General features: G+C 37.9%; 1 protein-coding gene across 7 annotated transcripts in view; it reads right to left on the bottom strand.

Moving 5' to 3' along the window:
- LOC136845000 (acyl-coenzyme A thioesterase 1-like) overlaps positions 1-21,247 on the bottom strand; it is a 61,878-nt gene that overhangs the window by 25,505 nt on the left and 15,126 nt on the right. For 3 of the 7 annotated variants that reach the window (XM_067114601.1, XM_067114602.1, XM_067114603.1), the window contains exon 7: positions 431-2,099. The exons of the other annotated variants lie outside the window; for them this stretch is intronic. In XM_067114601.1, the coding sequence (XP_066970702.1) occupies positions 1,467-2,099 (633 nt within the window). In that variant the 3' untranslated portion in view covers positions 431-1,466. Of the gene's footprint in view, positions 1-430; positions 2,100-21,247 lie in introns of those variants that run through there. 7 annotated transcript variants of the gene reach the window in all.

The raw sequence follows: 21,247 nt of genomic DNA, 5'->3' as shown, positions 1-21,247 counted from the left end.
GAAGACTTCTGGTAAATTTCATAAATATTGAATTTTATGTAATTAGTACCGCGATACACCACCAGGGTGGCGCTGTGGTTTGTTTACATCTGCCACAAGCTGCCGAGTTCCGACGTAATTTAGGAAATTTTTCTTAATTTTATGATAACAGACATACAGTAATTCGGCTTATAAATACTGTATTAGTAATTTAATGTGATAATCTGGCTTGTTTTCAACAGCAGCAGCAGCAGCAGCATGTGGGATTTAAATGCTTTTAAAAGGCATGGGAAGAACGCCACCAACAACGCCAACTAGCGGCAGCCAACGAAACTCTTTTTTCTACAAACATCATATGATTCATCGGGTCGGATTCCGGTTTGTTGTTTGAGCTCCGACGCAAAATTTACTCAACATTTCGTGTTGAAATCTGATTATGTCGAGTTCTAGTACAGTCGAGAACCGGGATTCTACTGTACTATATAACCTCTTCTTACATAAGTAATGTTTGATAATCTTTGCAGGACTTTCCAGAACCTTTTTTTTTTATCCCTCAATATTTCCAAAATGTTTTCTTGCCCAAATTTCCATTTGCTGGCTTCCATCCTTTGCAGATTCACCTCTGGCTTTTGAGTCAAGTACTTTAAATCACTTGTTTACAGTTAAAACTACTTCCTTCTTTATTTCAAGAGGTGTTCTTTAGGATTCATCTTCCTTGTACTGCAGACTTGTAGTTTTCCCTTGCTTTTTACACAATCTTGAACTACCCTTTCATTACGTATCAACCCTTACAGAGCACATCAGATATTGTACATCTGATTTTGTTTTATGAAAATGTTATTTAGTTTGAATGCTGAGATTTTTTATACCAGAGTTATTGAGGTTGTAATCTGACCTCCTACACCCTACTTGCAATACTGCTCTCCTACATGGAGTACTTTCTTTGTTTCCAATTCCAACAGGACTGACTTAATCCAAGGCAATTCATATTATTAATAATCTCACCCTTGCTTTTACTTAAAATTCTCTTCTTGCCTTTTTAAGAAAAGCCAGCCATGTTCTGGCACGAGCTCTTGGTCCTGGAAGAGCCTGTGATATACTCTTTCTGCACATACAGCTTTTTCTGACGACAAGTTACAACTTCCCACATATTATATGCTATGAAAATCAGTCCTTCTGTAACTGAAAAGTTTAACTGTTTTTTTCCCCCTACTTACTATAAGCTTTGGAATTCTCTTCTTATTCTCTTTTCTACTTAGTCTGACAATTGTCCTCGAAGGCCAGTCTACTGCTTTCTTTGAGGTATACCCAGCTTTTCTTATTCTAGACTAAAATATGAGAATTAGACTGCTTATCTATTAGCATTTCCATTTAAAGAAAAAGTAGAGCAACAGATTCTTCTGCAGTAAACTAATACAATCACTTCTATGACACCTCAACCTGATTAAAGCCAAGCCAGAAGTCCAAATGTATGTGTTAAACTGTTCCTAGAGGCGACTTCTCAAACGAACAGAGGTTACATATTTTTCGTTACTAATGTGAACTCTTTCCACTAAATGATACCGTAAAAATTTCTGCAGCTTTTCCCAAGCTCTTTCCTGACCAAGGGTGTGATATTTGCAAGAACCCCCCCAACACATGGCACTCATAAAGGTGTGCTGGAAAGAAGCGTAACAGTGTGGGGAGTACGGTGGCTCAAGTAAATGCCCTGTTCCAGGATATGACTCGACAAGACAGCCATGCTTATAATTATGAGATGACAAATATTTACGGGCACCCTGAGCTTGAAATTCAGAATTTACGTTTTGATCATCAATGCCGACCAAGAAGAGAAAAGCTGAATGACTTTTCTCAAGGGGGAGCATGTATTTTCCCACATATTTATGACCTGGTATGCAAGCCTTTGCATTTATTATTCCATCGTCACTGATCATCAACCTATCTTGGTCCCACTTAAATGGAGGGTAAAGTTGGCCTTCAACTCTTAACCCTTGACCGAAGGGTGCAAAAAACCCATTAATTGTGACACAAGCAATGACAGACGGTATAAATGCAGCCATTGAAACTGCTAAATCTCCCCCTTTGCTTGTACCAATAACACCCACACCATAACCAAGAACCTGCAAAACAACAATCAATATCAAACAACAGAAGAAACGCTTCCTTGAATAAATGATTCATAACAATTCAGCATCTAAAAATCATGAACAAACTGCTCAATACATGTATAAATAAAAAGTGGCAACACAAGCGCAGTGTGACATAATTCTATATTTAACAGATATGCTGCCTATGGACTTGTTTACAATAGCAAAATATATATCCTTAAATTTATCTACTGTACATCCAACAAAAATCACAAAGTTACATACATTAATATGTAGGGTGTTATAACGATGCCTTAGGAAAATACTCAAATTAACTAAAATACACTTCTTGAGACCTCTCTTTCATCCTCTATTTTCTTTTTTGCTGTCATTTACCTTCACCATTCATGATTACGATAAAATCTATCTCACCTTCTAATTGAAGAATATTGTGCTTACAGTATACCATACACCAAGATCAGTGTTTTTTATTTACAAAATTGCTACTTCATGTATTACATTCAACTTGATTTTCATTCTTATATTTTTACTTATGAACACTGAATAAAAATGAAGACTTCTGGTAACCCTACTGTACAGTATATCTAAGTATAATATATAAATATAAGATACAAATTACAAAATGCATTACTGACTGTTGCAAATAATTTACATTGGACCAGTGCATTTGGGCTACTGAAATGAGGCATATTCACATGACTCATGGAAACCAGGTACAGTATTTTACAGGGAGGTAGTTTTCTTAAATGAAAACAATTTTCAATATAAACTAACATTTACGTTTGCCATAACTGTGATCTTCATGAATCTTTATGAAAGGAAAATCATATACTGGACAACTGATACTGCACAGGTCTCAGTAGACCCTGGGTTCCAGGTGGGGGATAACCACACTTTTGTGTAGTCTAGGTTAAGACTATGAGCAATTACCAGGGTTGAGAGCTTAAACAAATGATGTAAATGACAGGTCTGTGTTTAAAAATCTTTTTAAAAACTACATTTTTTAAACAGACCTCTTATTTACAGTATCCTAAATTGCAGATGTGGTAAAGGAACATATTGCTGAAGAAAACCCTTAGAACCAAGGGGGATCCAGTTAAAAACTCACAGGACTGACATTAACAAAGAACCCCAGGATCCAAAGTGAACAAGGACTCAAACAGTGAGGATAGAAACCATATGATAAACATCAAACTACTGGGTCTGCAAATGCAAGTTTATACAACACTTTAGAAATGAAAACCATGGTATAAGGAAGCATCAACATCAACTTTAAGCCAGAACACTGGATTGATCATGCCACGAAGGATGTCACCCTAAAACAGAGAAAATGACAATAAAGATGAATCCACAAATCCACCTACCTTGAAAACTGCAGACATCTTACACATTCATGTAAGCATAAGTAAAGCCGATGCAGTATATTTATCAAGATTTCCTTCAAGGGACAAGCAGGGGAGGATTATAATTAGAAAGAGATGTAATCCTTTGCAGTGCTACCATCAGCTATCTTGCTGCAGGCCTCCAAGGTGACCTGCATGAGCCCAAGTGAAGATGCATCTCTTGGCAGCACTACTACAGAAAACCTGAAAGGAAGAACACCCAGAACATCTGCTTGACAACTGGATCACTGGAGAGGAAAAAGTTCCGATCAGGCAAAGGGAAAACTCTCCAAAAGGTGAAAGTTGTCAGTCTTGGTCCTGACTGTCTGGAGTTGTATCTTTGCAATTAATGGAGACATGACAGCCTTCTTTAAAATGGATATAACTTAAGCGAATGAGCAACTCTTTGACCTTTCCTGAAGCACCCAACCAGTATAAAATGGAAAAAATGTATACATTCTGCAGGACTTGGTGTCAGTGTGGCTAGGAGGTCTCCTCTTCTGCTGCTGCCTGGGCACCTCCAAACTAAATATCATACACAGAATCTCATGACATCGACACACATGAGGTTGATGAGGTCTCTGCCATTAAGAGAATCTCTGAACATTGCTCCCATGTTGTGAACAAAATCTGGCGCAGCATTCCTTGTTCAGTTAATGCAATGCACCATGGGATCTCAGGATGTGCCAACTAAAAATGCTGCTATCCTCCAGGGTCATGGGTTTAATAGAGCTATGTAAAAGAAAATTACTAAAGCCTTTCCAATTCCTCCATAAAAGTCTGTGATTGCCATGTCTAGATCAAATTCTTAGTTTCTTTTAGTTCAAACATGTAATTGCTATTCTTGAGGAAAAACCCTTGGAAGGCCTCCAGCAGTCTCCAAATGTTTCCTAGGTGACAAGTAATGCTGCCCATGCTGCCAGTCTTTCCATGGAAGTTACGGACTTTAATAGAATACAATATAGAATTTCGGTCTAAGGCCAAGCACTGGGGCATATGAGGTTATTCAGTGCTGAAAGGGAAATTGACAGTGAAAAGGTTGCACTATGAAACAAGTATTAGGAGAATGTGGAAAGTAAGATGGAGAAAGAATATGCATGGAGGTTTAGTATAAGGAATGAAAGGGGGCTGCAGCTAGGGGCCGAAGGGATGCTGCAAAAAGAACCTCAAGTAATGCCTATAAATGAGGTGCAATCACGGCACTATTCCCCCTATGAGGCTTAAGGACTTTAAGAACTGAAAAGGTAGACTTGGGCAAAAACATGTTTCACAAGTCTTAATACCAAGGAAGATCCCTGCCATACTCTTCAGGAGAGAGACTTGATGTCTGACTGGTTATCCAACTGCTATGCAGAAATTGTGGTTGCAGAGAAGATATTTGGAATTACTCAAAAGGGCAAATTCCCAGGAATCTCTCACGTAAGGAGATGTTACAAATAACTCCAAAGAGGCAGGGAGAGGCAGTGGAGTACTTGCAGAGACCATCTCAACGAAGATAACATCTTAATCCTGTCTTCTGTGGATGAGATAGGGCCCCTCCAGCAGATATATTGGTTGACTCTGTCCATGAGGGTTTTTAGCTGTAGGATTAAAGAAAAGAAGCTGGGAGTTACCAACCTGGAGAGTTTAAGAACACTCTCCAAGGTCTTGAATTTCAAGAAAAAGCCATCCTTGTCATTAAAATCTTATTACCCAGAAGACCTGCTGCAGCATAGCCATTCCTCTGGGGCTAGTAGAGCACTTTTTCCCTTTCCTGCACATGGTGAAGTGGGGAAACAACAAGACTCTGGGGGGTCTTACCACAGGTGTCCTGTTGTAGCCTACTTCTGGGATTAGAGACAACCCATGTATGATAGTCTCTCATCTTTCCAGTTCTGAAAACTATGAGTAGATGTTTAATTTTAGCCATGCTGATCTTATAGTTGGTAAATGTGTTGTGACAGCTTGCAGAGAGAGAGAGAGAGAGAGATTTTCCCATAAAAATGGAACCAATCCTTGAACAGTTTGTTGGGGTCTCCAAGGGCCAAGGTATTGTAATAGAACCTATCAATTACATGCCCCTGGAGAAACTCAACAACCTGTTTTGTGGACTGGAAGGGGACTCATTCCCATTATTAAGATCAAGAACTTCATTCAGAAATGTTTGGGGAGTATATTGACAGAACCACAAAAAACCCAAAAGAAGTAGCCAAGAATGTAAAAATCCCAGGACTGTCACATCTGGCCAAGAATGGACATAGAAAGGACAACCTAGAACCTGTCACTCTTTCTTATAATAACAAATTTACTGACTTTTCTGTTAGGAAAAGCCAGTTTCATAGGGTAAACAAGGATTGGATATCCATTAACCAGACCATAAAGTCAGTCTCTCTCAGAGGTTGGTCCAAAAGGGAATTGTGCATACAGTAATATTATTTAAATTTGACCTGATAACTTGCAGTTCTTTAAAAATTTGGCAACTGGAATAACTGAAAATGATGAACAGTCTCACAAAATTTCCTTGTATAAAAATTCCAAAAATTGACATTTGCTGTTGGATGAAGTTTGGACAGTCACATAAGATATTTATAACTTATACTGTTGACCTGCATTTTCTGCATAAAGGGATTGGTTTTGTAGACTATTCATTTGGTTATATTTAACCTGGTCATAGCAATTGCAATTCTGGCTGTTTTACTGGCACCCTCATTTCCTCTCATGCCCGTAGGAGCAGAATCAATATCCATTTACCAGCTTCAGAGTCTGGGAATGTAAACCTCAGCTACATAAACTTTTTAGGACATAAAGGCTGCAAAAGCAGTCATCTAACAAATTTCCGTCAATATATTTTTAAGAATCTCATATGCTGAATTTATTTTCCTTCAGTTCTGCTGGGAGAAGGAAAACAATGCTTAGAAAAGAGAGTGCATTTGTTTTATTAGTTGTAATGGCAGCAATACCTATGCCATCAGAGATTTGGAACCATCAGTATCTTTCCATAATGCTGATCTTTGTATCTCAAATGATCTATTGAGTTGTTTCATATATTCAAACTATAAGTTCTGCTCTTTTGGGTAGTCAAAGGAGGAGGCAGTTCTTGTTCTGGAATAAATCTGATTCTGTTATTTATCAATTCATTAAAACAATAAGCTCTATCTGGGAAGGTGAAGGATGGTTATTTATGTAATAAGTGTTTAGTGAGGGAATAATTTGCCTGTATTTTTATGGCCCTTCATAGTTATCAGGTCACAGTGTTGAGACAGTGGGGTTCACAGCTTGAAACCTGTAGCCATGTACCTGGTGAAGATTTAAGAGCCCAGGTGTACATTTGAAGTGCTTCAGTATGAAAAACCAGCTAATCTACTTATTTGGCTTCCACAGATTAGTACTGTTAATACAATTGCTTGATGTTCAGTAACACTTAACACTTTTGATAACTGATAACAGTGCAATACAACTACAAGTAAAACTCGCGTACAGCGCAACAGTTTGCTCCAGCACACACAGGAAAAACACATACACAACAAAGTTGGGTTAGCAAAGGAACGATCTGGGGTACCTTGCAATAGACTAATGAGTCAACTCCTGGTAATCAATAACTCATCAAGGACCAAACTCAAAAGTAAATAAAATAGTAAACTTGAAATTATGCAAGCTAAGCAAACACAGCATTTACCAGTAAATATAAACACAGACTGTACTTTATTTTCGAAAAAGCACAGGTGAAGTAACAAAGGGTGATAAAATGGGAATCAAAATTTGGATAATAAAATCTGTGATAAAAGATGTTTCAGTAATAAAATAATAAAAAACCAAAATCAGCCAGTCACAAAAAAAGCAGTTACTTTCAATCTGGAACCTCAGATCCACTGAAGAGCAGATGTCTATGCTTTGTTTAAAAAATGGTGTTTAAAATCCCTAAATACCACAAATACAGACTTAACTAAGTGATGTGTTTGTCATAAAACAGTGAGAGAGAGAGAGAGAGAGAGAGAGAGAGAGAGAGAGAGAGAGAGAGAGAGAGAGAGAGAGAGAGAGAGAGAGAGAGAGAGAGAGAGAGCTCTCACAATCTTATGGGCTAGTGGACTTCAACAAAACGACTTGGTACATCAGTCTCAGGCAATTTACTCATGTTCATACTAGCAAGTGCGTAAAGGTGTGTACAAGCCATTTTAAAGTGAATAATGGAATAAAATTAATTCCTAAGATACTGTAGACTAATCAAAATTTTTAAAAATAGAATTCTTTTGCTTAGATGAAGTACAAAAACATGTTTTGTCAAAACCAACTGAACAATTTCACATAAATAAAAAATCAGGGACGTATAGCCAGTCATTCAAATTAGAACCTTTCTGAAAGAAAGAAACTTCCAAATTTTAAGAAATACAGTAATCACTTTCAAATTTAACAGTATTTAAAGTTGACTCCTCACAGGTATGCTATTTGACTTATTTTCATCATTGATATTGCTTTTCTCCACAATATGATGCCAGAAAAAGCTCCTTATTTTTTCCCAAGCCTGTACCTGACCCAGAGTGTGGTATTTTGAACTGCCCCCCCAGCAAATAGATCCCATGGCACTGTGTTGGAAAGAAGCAAAGCAATGTGGGGAGTATGGAGGTTCAATTAAATGTCCAGCACCAGGATATGACTCAACATGATAGCCATACTTGTAATTGTGAGATGCTAAATACTGACAGGCAAGCTGAGCATGGATTTCAGAAGCTACGTCTCGATCGTCTGCCCCTACGACGAAGAGAAAAGCTGCTCGACTCTTTTCCATAGGAAGCACGAGCTTCTCCACTAATTTACGTTCAGGTCTAGAAGACAGAGGCATCATAATTCCAGCATCAGTCATTCTTATATACTCGAATCTTAGATTGAATGCTGGGTAAACATGGCCTTTTACTCGCATGCCAATCTCAGTTGGTGCGCAATAGCCATTGACACAGACACAGGCAATGACAGAAGGTATGAATATAGCCATTGATATAGCCGTCTCCCCCTTTGCTGGTACCTGTGGCACCTACACCACAATCAAGAACCTGTAAAATATACAAACTTTATAATAATTTGTTTAATAATTAAAAACCTCTCTTAAGATGAATGCCTTGACAGAAGAGATTCATGAGAATCATAGTTCTTACTTCTTTCTCAGATAAATATAAGAACAGTCCCAGAAGGAACCATACTCGAAGGGAAGCAGTTTGAAGTAAGTAAATTTTAATTCACTGGGATACAGTACAAGTTGACACTATGACAAATTCGGGACACTAAGTATGTCAGCTCTGGGAAAGAAGAAGAAAGTTCTATGATCTTTTCATTCTCCCCTTCACGACTGAAAATCAGTAATTTAAAATGCATACTTCTATATCACCTGCATTACAAGGAAAGAAGGACCGTCCTTCAACATTTAAACAAATGCCAAAAATTTAATTGAAAATTATTAATTTGGGAAACAAGGTTAAAGCTCTTTCTAGCTGTCATCTTTCAAAAATTATATTTTCATAATAAAATTAAGTTTCATATATACTTACCAAGTTATTAAATAGCTATACAGTCATACTTCAACTTACACGAGGTTGGGTTCCAGAACCCCTCAGCAGGGTGAATTTTAGCGTAAGTTTGGCATGGTCTCTAAAAATGCTAATAAATGCTTATTTCTAAAGTTTAAACACTAAATATGATGCTAATCATGCTCCCAAATTATTAAATTAACTTTTAAATGGAATTAAAGTTACTGTAATTTCATTTAAAAGTTAACTTAATACATTGCCCTTAAAAAGAGAAATAAATGGTTTTACATAAAAATTCAGAGTTTAAGAGAATTTCTCTCTCTCTCTCCCCTTCAACCGACCTATTTTTAGAATCATCTCAACCTCTTTTGGTAACTTTTTTTCTCGTCTCTTTCTCTTTGTTCTGAAATGCTTTTCATGAACAAACAATGTTTTATTTTGACTAATACAACTCTTAGTTATTATGTCTCTATGTTTTAGAACGTATTTGCAACACTAGTGCATTTAAACTTCGTAGACGATACAGGTCAAATTAAATCAATTTAAACTATCTACTGTACAGGTAAAGATGACAGAGAATTAATAAGTTGTAAAAATGTGTGAGCGCTAACTATGAGAGAGAGAGAGAGAGAGAGAACCAACACGAACGGTAAAGAATCGCCTGGTTCAAGGGTTGTCCTTACTTAAGAGTGATATTATTTATCAGTTATTACGGAGACTGAGAGAATAACACAAGAGAGAGGGGAGAGAGAGAGAGAGAGGAGAGAGAGAGAGAGAGAGAGAGAGAGAGAGAGAGAGAGAGAGAGAGAGAGAGAACCAACCAGAGAGAGTAACCAGAGAGAGCCTGGTTCAAGGTTGTCAACTTAAAGTGATATTATTTATCAGTTATTACGGAGACTGAGAGAATAACACCAGAGGAGAGAGAGAGAAGAGAATGAATCGCCTTGAAATGTCAAGTTATATTGTTATGAATTACAGTATTAGAGAGAGGAGACCAGCACGAGCGGTAGAGAATAACCAGAGAGAGAGTCCTTACTTAAAGTGATAGAGAATGTTATTACGGAGACTTGAGGAATGTCACAAGAGATCGAGAGAGAGAGAGATCAATTCAGAGAGAGAGAGAGAGAGAGAGATTGTCATACTTGAAATGTCAAGTTAAATTATTTATGAGATTACAGTATTATGGAGAGAGAGAGAGAGAGAGAGAGAGAGAGAGAGAGAGCAGCTTAATACATTACCCTAAAAAGAAATAAAATGGTTGACTTAAGAATATAGTGTGTGACTCTCCCCCATTCCACCAATCTATTTTAGAAGTCTTCTCAACCCGTTTTTACAAACTTTTTTTTATTGTCACTTTCTCTTTGTTCTGAAATGCTCTATGTCTCAGAACTGCGCATTTACAGTTTGTAAATGGTTGGAGGTAAAATTAGATCAATTCAAAATTATCTACTGTACAGTTAAAGACATACAGAGAAACAGTGCTGTATCGTAGGCTGGCTAACTTCGAACGAGAGAGAGAGCTAACAGTTGTCCTTACTTAAGAGAGTGAAATTTTTATGAATTATTACGGACACAGAGAGAGAGAATTACAAGAAAAATTTGACCACTGATTAGCAACACTCTCAATCTTGTCATGTTAAATGACATGTCTGACAGCTTTTGCCTTCCACCTTCTTACAAAAGATGAGGGAAGAATTTTTGTTCAAAATAATACAAATTTTGTATTACAGTTTTATTATTATTATTATTTAATTTTATTAATCTTATTAATATTTGAAAATTAGTACATATTATTACTTAAAAAGTTTATTTATCATACAAATAAACATACCTGTTTACATGTACCATAAAAATTCATCTCACTAAAAAGAGAGAGAGAGAGAGAGAGAGAGAGAGAGAGAGAGAGAGAGAGAGAGAGAGAGAGAGAGAGAGCTCACAATCTTATGGGCTAGTGGACTTCAACAAAACGACTTGGTACATCAGTCTCAGGCAATTTACTCATGTTCATACTAGCAAGTGCATAAAGGTGTGTACAAAGCCATTTTAAAGTGAATAATGGAATAAAATTAATTCCTAAGATACTGTAGACTAATCAAAAAATTTTAAAATAAATTCTTTTTAACTTAGATGAAGTACAAAAACATGTTTTGTCAAAACCAACTGAACAATTTCACATAAATAAAAAATCAGGGACGTATAGCCAGTCATTCAAATTAGAACCTTTCTGAAAGAAAAAAAGAAACTTCAAATTTTAAAAATACAGTAATCACTTTCAAATTTAACAGTATTTAAAGTTGACTCCTCACCCAGGTATGCTATTTGACTTATTTTCATCATTGATATTGCTTTTCTCCACAATATGATGCCAGAAAAAGCTCCTTATTTTTCCCAAAGCCTGTACCTGACCCAGAGTGTGGTATTTTGAACTGCCCCAGCAAATAGATCCATGGCACTGTGTTGGAAAGAAGCAAAGCAATGTGGGGAGTATGGAGGTTCAATTAAATGTCCAGCACCAGGATATGACTCAACATGATAGCCATACTTTGTAATTGTGAGATGCTAAATACTGACAGGCAAGCTGAGCATGGATTTCAGAAGCTACGTCTCGATCGTCTGCCCCTACGACGAAGAGAAAAGCTGCTCGACTCTTTTCCATAGGAAGCACGAGCTTCTCCACTAATTTACGTTCAGGTCTAGAAGACAGAGGCATCATAATTCCAGCATCAGTCATTCTTATATACTCGAATCTTAGATTGAATGCTGGGTAAACATGGCCTTTTACTCGCATGCCAATCTCAGTTGGTGCGCAATAGCCATTGACACAGACACAGGCAATGACAGAAGGTATGAATATAGCCATTGATATAGCCAAATCTCCCCCTTTGCTAGTACCTATGGCACCTACACCACAATCAAGAACCTGTAAAATATACAAACTTTATAATAATTTGTTTAATAATTAAAAACCTCTTAAGATGAATGCCTTGACAGAAGAGATTCATGAGAATCCTTAGTTCTTACTTCTTTCTCAGATAAATATAAGAACAGTCCCAGAAGGAACCATACTCGAAGGGAAGCAGTTTGAAGTAAGTAAATTTTAATTCACTGGGATACAGTACAAGTTGACACTATGACAAATTCGGGACACTAAGTATGTCAGCTCTGGGAAAGAAGAAGAAAGTTCTATGATCTTTTCATTTCTCCCTTCACGACTGAAAATCAGTAATTTAAAATGCATACTTCTATATCACCTGCATTACAAGGAAAGAAGGACCGTCCTTCAACATTTAAACAAATGCCAAAAATTTAATTGAAAATTATTAATTTGGGAAACAAGGTTAAAGCTCTTTCTAGCTGTCATCTTTCAAAAAATTATATTTTCATAATAAAATTAAGTTTCATATATACTTACCAAGTTATTAAATAGCTATACAGTCATACTTCGAACTTACACGAGGTTAGGTTCCAGAACCCCTCGCGCAGGGTGAATTTTCGCGTAAGTTTGGCATGGTCTCTAAAAATGCTAATAAATGCTTATTTCTAAAGTTTAAACACTAAATATGATGCTAATCATGCTCCCAAATTATTAAATTAACTTTTAAATGGAATTAAAGTTACTGTAATTTCATTTAAAAGTTAGCTTAATACATTGCCCTTAAAAAAGAGAAATAAATGGTTTACATAAAAATTCAGAGTTTTAAGAGAATTTCTCTCTCTCTCTCCCCTTCCAACCGACCTATTTTTAGAATCATCTCAACCTCTTTTTGGCAACTTTTTTATTCTGCGTCTCTTTCTCTTTGTTCTGAAATGCTTTTTCATGAACAAACAATGTTTTACATTTTGACTAATACAACTCTTAGTTATTATGTCTCTATGTTTTAGAACGTATTTGCAACACTAGTGCATTTAAACTTCGTAGACGATACAGGTCAAATTAAATCAATTTAAACTATCTACTGTACAGGTAAAGATGACAGAGAATTAATAAGTTGTAAAAATGTGTGAGCGCTAACTATGAGAGAGAGAGAGAGAGAGAGAGAGAGAGAGAGAGAGAGAGAGAGAGAACCAACACGAACGGTAAAGAATCGCCTGGTTCAAGGGTTGTCCTTACTTAAGAGTGATATTATTTATCAGTTATTACGGAGACTGAGAGAATAACACAAGAGAGAGAGAGAGAGAGAGAGAGAGAGAGAGAGAGAGAGAGAGAGAGAGAGAGAGAGAGAGAGAGAGAGAACCAACAATCGCCTGGTTCAAGGTTGTCCTTACTTAAGAGTGATATTATTTATCAGTTATTACGGAGACTGAGAGAATAACACCAGAGGGAGAGAGAGAGAGAGAGAGAATGTCCTTACTTGAAATGTCATGTTATATTATTTATGAATTACAGTATTACGGAGAGAGAGAGAGAGAGAGAGAGAGAGAGAGAGAGAGAGAGAGAGAGAGAGAGAGAGAGAGAGAGAGAGAGAGAGAGAGAGAGTTAGCTTAATACATTACCCTTAAAAAAAAAGAAATAAATGGTTGACTTAAGAATATAGTGTGTGACTCTCTCCCCATTCCACCAATCTATTTTTAGAAGTCTTCTCAACCCCGTTTTACAAACTTTTTATTGTCACTTTCTCTTTGTTCTGAAATGCTCTATGTCTCAGAACTGCATTTACAGTTTGTAAACGGTACAGGTAAAATTAGATCAATTCAAAATTATCTACTGTACAGTTAAAGACATACAGAGAAACAGTGCTGTAATACGTAGGCTGGCTAACTTCGAACGAGAGAGAGAGAGAGCTAACAGTTGTCCTTACTTAAGAGAGTGAAATTTTTATGAATTATTACGGACACAGAGAGAAATTACAAGAAAAATTTGACCACTGATTAGCAACACTCTCAATCTTGTCATGTTAAATGACATGTCTGACAGCTTTTGCCTTCCACCTTCTTACAAAAGATGAGGGAAGAATTTTTGTTCAAAATAATACAAATTTTGTATTACAGTTTTATTATTATTATTATTTAATTTTATTAATCTTATTAATATTTGAAAATTAGTACATATTATTACTTAAAAAGTTTATTTATCATACAAATAAACATACCTGTTTACATGTACCATAAAAATTCATCTCACTAAAAGAGAGAGAGAGAGAGAGAGAGAGAGAGAGAGAGAGAGAGAGAGAGAGAGAGAGAGAGAGAGAGCTCACAATCTTATGGGCTAGTGGACTTCAACAAAACGACTTGGTACATCAGTCTCAGGCAATTTACTCATGTTCATACTAGCAAGTGCGTAAAGGTGTGTACAAGCCATTTTAAAGTGAATAATGGAATAAAATTAATTCCTAAGATACTGTAGACTAATCAAAAATTTTAAAATAGAATTCTTTTGCTTAGATGAAGTACAAAAACATGTTTTGTCAAAACCAACTGAACAATTTCACATAAATAAAAAATCAGGGACGTATAGCCAGTCATTCAAATTAGAACCTTTCTGAAAGAAAGAAACTTCCAAATTTTAAGAAATACAGTAATCACTTTCAAATTTAACAGTATTTAAAGTTGACTCCTCACAGGTATGCTATTTGACTTATTTTCATCATTGATATTGCTTTTCTCCACAATATGATGCCAGAAAAAGCTCCTTATTTTTCCAAGCCTGTACCTGACCCAGAGTGTGGTATTTTTGAACTGCCCCAGCAAATAGATCCCATGGCACTGTGTTGGAAAGAAGCAAAGCAATGTGGGGGAGTATGGAGGTTCAATTAAATGTCAGCACCAGGATATGACTCAACATGATAGCCATACTTGTAATTGTGAGATGCTAAATACTGACAGGCAAGCTGAGCATGGATTCAGAAGCTACGTCTCGATCGTCTGCCCCTCGGCGAAGAAAAGCTGCTCGACTCTTTTCCATAGGAAGCCTGAGCTTCTCCACTAATTTACGTTCAGGTCTAGAAGACAGAGCATCATAATTCCAGCATCAGTCATTCTTATATACTCGAATCTTAGATTGAATGCTGGGTAAACATGGCCTTTTACTCGCATGCCAATCTCAGTTGGTGCGCAATAGCCATTGACACAGACACAGGCAATGACAGAAGGTATGAATATAGCCATTGATATAGCCAAATCTCCCCCTTTGCTAGTACCTATGGCACCTACACCACAATCAAGAACCTGTAAAATATACAAACTTTATAATAATTTGTTTAATAATTAAAAACCTCTTAAGATGAATGCCTTGACAGAAGAGATTCATGAGAATCCTTAGTTCTTACTTCTTTCTCAGATAAATATAAGAACAGTCCCAGAAGGAACCATACTCGAAGGAAGCAGTTTGAAGTAAGTAAATTTTAATTCACTGGGATACAGTACAAGTTGACACTATGACAAATTCGGGACACTAAGTATGTCAGCTCTGGGAAAGAAGAAGAAAGTTCTATGATCTTTTCATTCTCCCCCTTCACGACTGAAAATCAGTAATTTAAAATGCATACTTCTATATCACCTGCATTACAAGAAAGAAGGACCGTCCTTCAACATTTAAACAAATGCCAAAAATTTAATTGAAAATTATTAATTTGGGAAACAAGGTTAAAGCTCTTTCTAGCTGTCATCTTTCAAAAATTATATTTTCATAATAAAATTAAGTTTCATATACTTACCAAGTTATTAAATAGCTATACAGTCATACTTCAGAACTTACACGAGTTGGGTTCCAGAACCCCTCGCGCAGGGTGAATTTTCAGTAAGTTTGGCATGGTCTCTAAAATGCTAATAAATGCTTATTTCTAAAAGTTTAAAACACTAAATATGATACTAATCATGCTCCCAAATTATTAAATTAACTTTTAAATGGAATTAAAGTTACTGTAATTTCATTTAAAAGTTAATAATACATTGCCCTAAAAAGAGAAATAAATGGTTTACATAAAAATTCAGAGTTTTAAGAGAATTTCTCTCTCTCTCTCCTTCCAACCGACCTATTTTTAGAATCATCTCAACCTCTTTTTGGCAACTTTTTTATTCTGCGTCTCTTTCTCTTTGTTCTGAAATGCTTTTTCATGAACAAACAATGTTTTACATTTTGACTAATACAACTCTTAGTTATTATGTCTCTATGTTTTAGAACGTATTTGCAACACTAGTGCATTTAAACTTAAATGAGACGATACAGGTCAAATTAAATCAATTTAAACTATCTACTGTACAGGTAAAGATGACAGAGAATTAATAAGTTGTAAAAATGTGTGAGCGCTAACTATGAGAGAGAGAGAGAGAGAGAGAGAGAGAGAGAGAGAGAGAGAGAGAGAGGTAAAGAACATAAGAATCCTGGTTCAAGGGTTGTCCTTACTTAAGAGTGATATTATTTATCAGTTATTACGGAGACTGAGAGAATAACACAAGAGAGAGAGAGAGAGAGAGAGAGAGAGAGAGAGAGAGAGAGAGAGAGAGAGAGAACCCAACCTGAACGGTAAAGAATCGCCTGGTTCAAGGGTTGTCCTTACTTAAGAGTGATATTATTTATCAGTTATTACGGAGACTGAGAGAATAACACCAGAGGGAGAGAGAGAGAGAGAGAGAGAGAGAATGTCCTTACTTGAAATGTCAAGTTATATTATTTATGAATTACAGTATTACGGAGAGAGAGAGAGAGAGAGAGAGAGAGAGAGAGAGAGAGAGAGAGAGAGAGAGAGAGAGAGAGAGAGAGAGAGAGAGAGAGAGTTAGCTTAATACATTACCCTTAAAAAAAGAAATAAATGGTTGACTTAAGAATATAGTGTGTGACTCTCTCCCCCATTCCACCAATCTATTTTTAGAAGTCTTCTCAACCCCGTTTTTACAAACTTTTTTTATTGTCACTTTCTCTTTGTTCTGAAATGCTCTATGTCTCAGAACTGCGCATTTACAGTTTGTAAACGGTACAGGTAAAATTAGATCAATTCAAAATTATCTACTGTACAGTTAAAGACATACAGAGAAACAGTGCTGTAATACGTAGGCTGGCTAACTTCGAACGAGAGAGAGAGAGCTAACAGTTGTCCTTACTTAAGAGAGTGAAATTTTTTATGAATTATTACGGACACAGAGAGAGAGAATTACAAGAAAAATTTGACCACTGATTAGCAACACTCTCAATCTTGTCATGTTAAATGACATGTCTGACAGCTTTTGCCTTCCACCTTCTTACAAAAGATGAGGAAGAATTTTTTGTTCAAAATAATACAAATTTTTGTATTACAGTTTTATTATTATTATTATTTAATTTTATTAATCTTATTAATATTTGAAAATTAGTACATATTATTACTTAAAAAGTTTATTTATCATACAAATAAACATACCTGTTTACATGTACCATAAAAATTCATCTCACTAAAAGAGAGAGAGAGAGAGAGAGAGAGAGAGAGAGAGAGAGAGAGAGAGAGAGAGAGAGAGAGAGAGAGAGAGAGAGAGAGAGAGAGAGAGAGAGAAATTATTACTTTTAATAATATTTAAAGTTATTTAATTTACACATAAAAGCTTGAAAACTTATAAATTACATAAAAAAATTAAACAAACACTTTTGCTGGGTTTCTCAGTGTATGGAAATGTTCGCGTGTCTGTGAAAAACTCGTGTATGACCATTAGTTAGGTTCCAATAAAAAATTCATGTGTCTGTGAATTCATGCAACTCGAATCGCACAAGTTCGAGGTGTTACTGTAGTTTCTAACTTGCACAGCAGCCTTTATTTTAAAAAATTGCAGTAGGACTTCAATAGTTTAGTCTAGATGACAAGCCCCACCCACTGAGAGTACTGTATTGGAAACGACTTAGCAGAAAGCCTCATTCTGTTTGTGCCCTCATGTCCATGAGATGGGAGGTGGGCAGGCTCTGATTCTGTAATTACTTGATAAGTATACATGAAACTTAATTTTACTATGAAAATATAATTTTCATATAAATAACTTACCAAGTAATTACTTAGCTGAATCCCACATTGAATGGGAGTGGGACACATGGACATAGTCTATTCCAAAACAATAAGGCATGGTAATAACTTTGAAATAAAAAATTGCTAGCATTGAAACAATGCTTGTCATTTCCTCACATGATAAGAGAGCTACTGCAGGTGAATACTCCCCTGGTTGGTCCTCACCTTAACCTATAGTGGCATGGCGGTTGAGCGACGGGTCGCCTCTACTTAAGTGGGAGCTTTGCAGCGAAGGGGAGGCCTGATTGCTGGCAAAGCAAACGTAAGTGCCCTTGCCCTGGATGCAGTACCAATATAAAATGCTTTCACCTACACTGAAAACACCAAAACCCACCCACTGAGGCTGGTGGGTACTCCAGGTACATTGTACCTCCTGGCTCCAGAAGATTCAACACCTTACTTCAAGGCAATGAGACAGCAGGAGAAAAAGATTTTCCCATGCTTCCTCCCACAATACCATGCCAGCCATTGATAATGGCCCCAAGGTACTGCAATTTTCAATGTTTCAACTTCTTTCAAATAGTGATATGTGAAGATCGGGTTCTTGACAGAGGTTACTGGATGGTCCTCTGATCTTCTCGGTCCTGCTCAGGAAATACCTTAAGGCCCTAGCAGAAGAAAGAACTCTTTCTTCTTCCTCAGAGCCAAGGTATCCGTTAAGGTCTTAATGGAGAAAGAATGGGGCCAGGGCTTGGAAGGGTCCTCGTTCTTGGCTAAAAACAAAGGGTAAAGTAGCAAACTGCATCTCCTTGTGAAAACAAAACACCTACCCTTTATTGATGGCTTGGAACTCCCTAATATGTTAGCAGTAGCCAAGGCCACGAGGAAGAGTCTTCCGAGTGAGGTTTCTCCGAGAAGAGGAACCAAGGGGTTCAAAAGACAGGCCTGTTAGCCACTTCGACATTACATCTAGGTTTCAGGAGACTGGATCTTCCTTTCTTTGCTTAGACGTATCAAAGGACTTGACGCGGTCGTTAGGATCTAGGACTGATGCAAGATTCAGGACTGTCTTTAAACACTGAGCTAAACACAGCTTGATACTGTACCCCTTAATGGTAGAGAATGAGAGATTCCTAGATCTCCTCAGATGAAGAAGGAAATCCACAATTTGGGTCACAGACGTCACAGAAGAAGAGACATTGAGTCTGAGATACCAGCTTTGGAAAATCACGCGCAAATCCTGGAAGATGCTGCCAGGAAATTGACGCCTGCATCTTGCGATGGCCTCTGCAACGTGTCTTGAAAAACCCTTACGCTCTAACAAGCTTCTGGACAGTCTGAAGCCTGTCAAGGTAAGAGTGGACAACCCTTTGGTATCTCTCAAAGTGAACAGACGCTGTTTTTAGGGGAAGGAGTCTCAGAAAGTCCACCCACAACTCAACTGTAGCAGGTCCTGGAACCATTCTTTCATGGGCCAGAACGAGGCTGTGAGAGTCATCGTAACGTTGTGATGAGCCCAAGACTTGAAGGGCAGAAAGATATAGTGGCCCAAGTACGGCGTCTGCTGTCCATGCTAGAGGGTCCGGGGCCTGATAACATGAGAGGAAGGTGATGGTTCCTTGAGGTGGCAAACAAGTCCAATGTCAGCCTGCCTCATAGTACTGCAGATTCCGATAGACCAAGGGATCCAATGTCCACTCGGTGGGAAGGATGGGAAGGACCTATTTTCTGATGGCTCAGTTTGCCCGCCGGAATTTTTAGTTTGCCCTGAATAAATCGAGTGATAAGACTCACTCGATTTGATCTGTCCACAATAGAAAGTCTGTTGCTGTCTGGCAGAGAGAAAATGAGTGAGTGTCGCCTCGCTTTTGCATGTACAGGCAGTTCCCGGTTATCAGCAGGCTCAGTTACTGGCGATCCAGTTTTACGACGCTTTCTAGCGATTTCCGCTTATCGGCGCTGATAACAGAGGTGCCAATAACTTAAAATCGGCAATTTTTGGCGCCTATAAGTGCCTAAAATCAGCGATTTTCGGTTATCATCACACCATCAGAACAAAATCCCCACTGATAACCGGAGACTCCCTGTGCGTTAGGGCTGTGGTATTGTCTGAATGGACTACCACAGTCTTGTGAACTAGGGTCAAGACACACTGAAATCTTAAGCAAATTGCTTTCAGCGCTGACATTGATGTGAAGGTTCTGTTCCTCTGGTGACCATGTCCCGGAAACTTCCCGGTTCCCCAAGAGGACTTCCCAACCTAGAACCAAGGATTGAATAGAAGACTAGGTCTGGGCTCAGAAGATGAAGGGCTTCCCTTCCGAAAGTCTATGATCTCTAGGTTTATGGGAAATGCACAGGTGTCCAGCTGTATTTCTCTGTCCCAGTTGGCCTTGGGGAAGAATTGCAAAACTCTCATGAGAAGTTTGCCTGACTTGACGAATATCTTGATGGACAACAGAGTCCAGTAGGCTCGCTCATCCACTAATGGGCTGAGCAAGACAAAGGGGTAAGAAACTTGTGGACCGTCTGAAGGCGGCTGGCGATTCTCTTGGCAGACAGAAAAGCCCAAAAAGTCTGAGAGTTGAGACTCATCCCCCAATTAGAGGAACTCTTGCGATGGGGCCAACTGGGACTTCTGAAGGTAGATGATAATTCCCAGATCTTGACGGAGTAGATGTTCAAGTCCTTCGTGCCCTTTTCCCTCGAAGGGGATCGAAGAGGCAAATCGTCCAGATACAGACTGATGTTTATGCCTATTAAATGATGTCATTTGGCTATAAGAGCAAGGACTCAAGTGAACACTTGAGATGCTGTTGAGAGGCTGAAGCAAAGTGCCCGAAACTGGAAGATTTAGCTGGCGCCAGGCGCTTTGGAGCTGGTGCTGGGTGCTCGGGCGGTTCCGGGCACTCCGAGAGGAGACAGGTGTTTAGATGCTGACATGGGGCACCTGAGCGAGTGTCCTGGAAGACGAACCTTAGATATTTTCTGGAGTCCGGATGGATGGGGAAGTGAAAGCATGTGTCCTGCAGTTCCAAGGTTATCAACCAATTGGCCTGGTGAATGGATGAACGGACTGGCTGGTTCATCTCCAACTGAACTTCATCTATCGGACGAAGAGAATGAGGGCGCTTATGTTGAGGACTGGTCTGCAAACCACATTTGGGGACCACAACAGACAGCAGTAGAAGACCTATGAGAAGATGTCCTCGACTTCTTCAATGGCTCTCTTTCAAAGGACAGAGGAGACCTCCTTCAAAAGGGCCGAAATATTTTCCAAGCCTCTGAGTAGGCCGTCAAAACAATGGGAGAAGAGACCAAAGGGGGGCTCTACATGAACAGAATGGAGTAGCCTTCCCTCAGAACCTAGACATTCCATT

This window comes from Macrobrachium rosenbergii, chromosome 13, assembly GCF_040412425.1.
Source record: "Macrobrachium rosenbergii isolate ZJJX-2024 chromosome 13, ASM4041242v1, whole genome shotgun sequence".
Classification (NCBI taxonomy): Eukaryota; Metazoa; Arthropoda; class Malacostraca; order Decapoda; family Palaemonidae; genus Macrobrachium; species Macrobrachium rosenbergii.
This window is presented reverse-complemented; position numbering and strand designations above follow the sequence as displayed.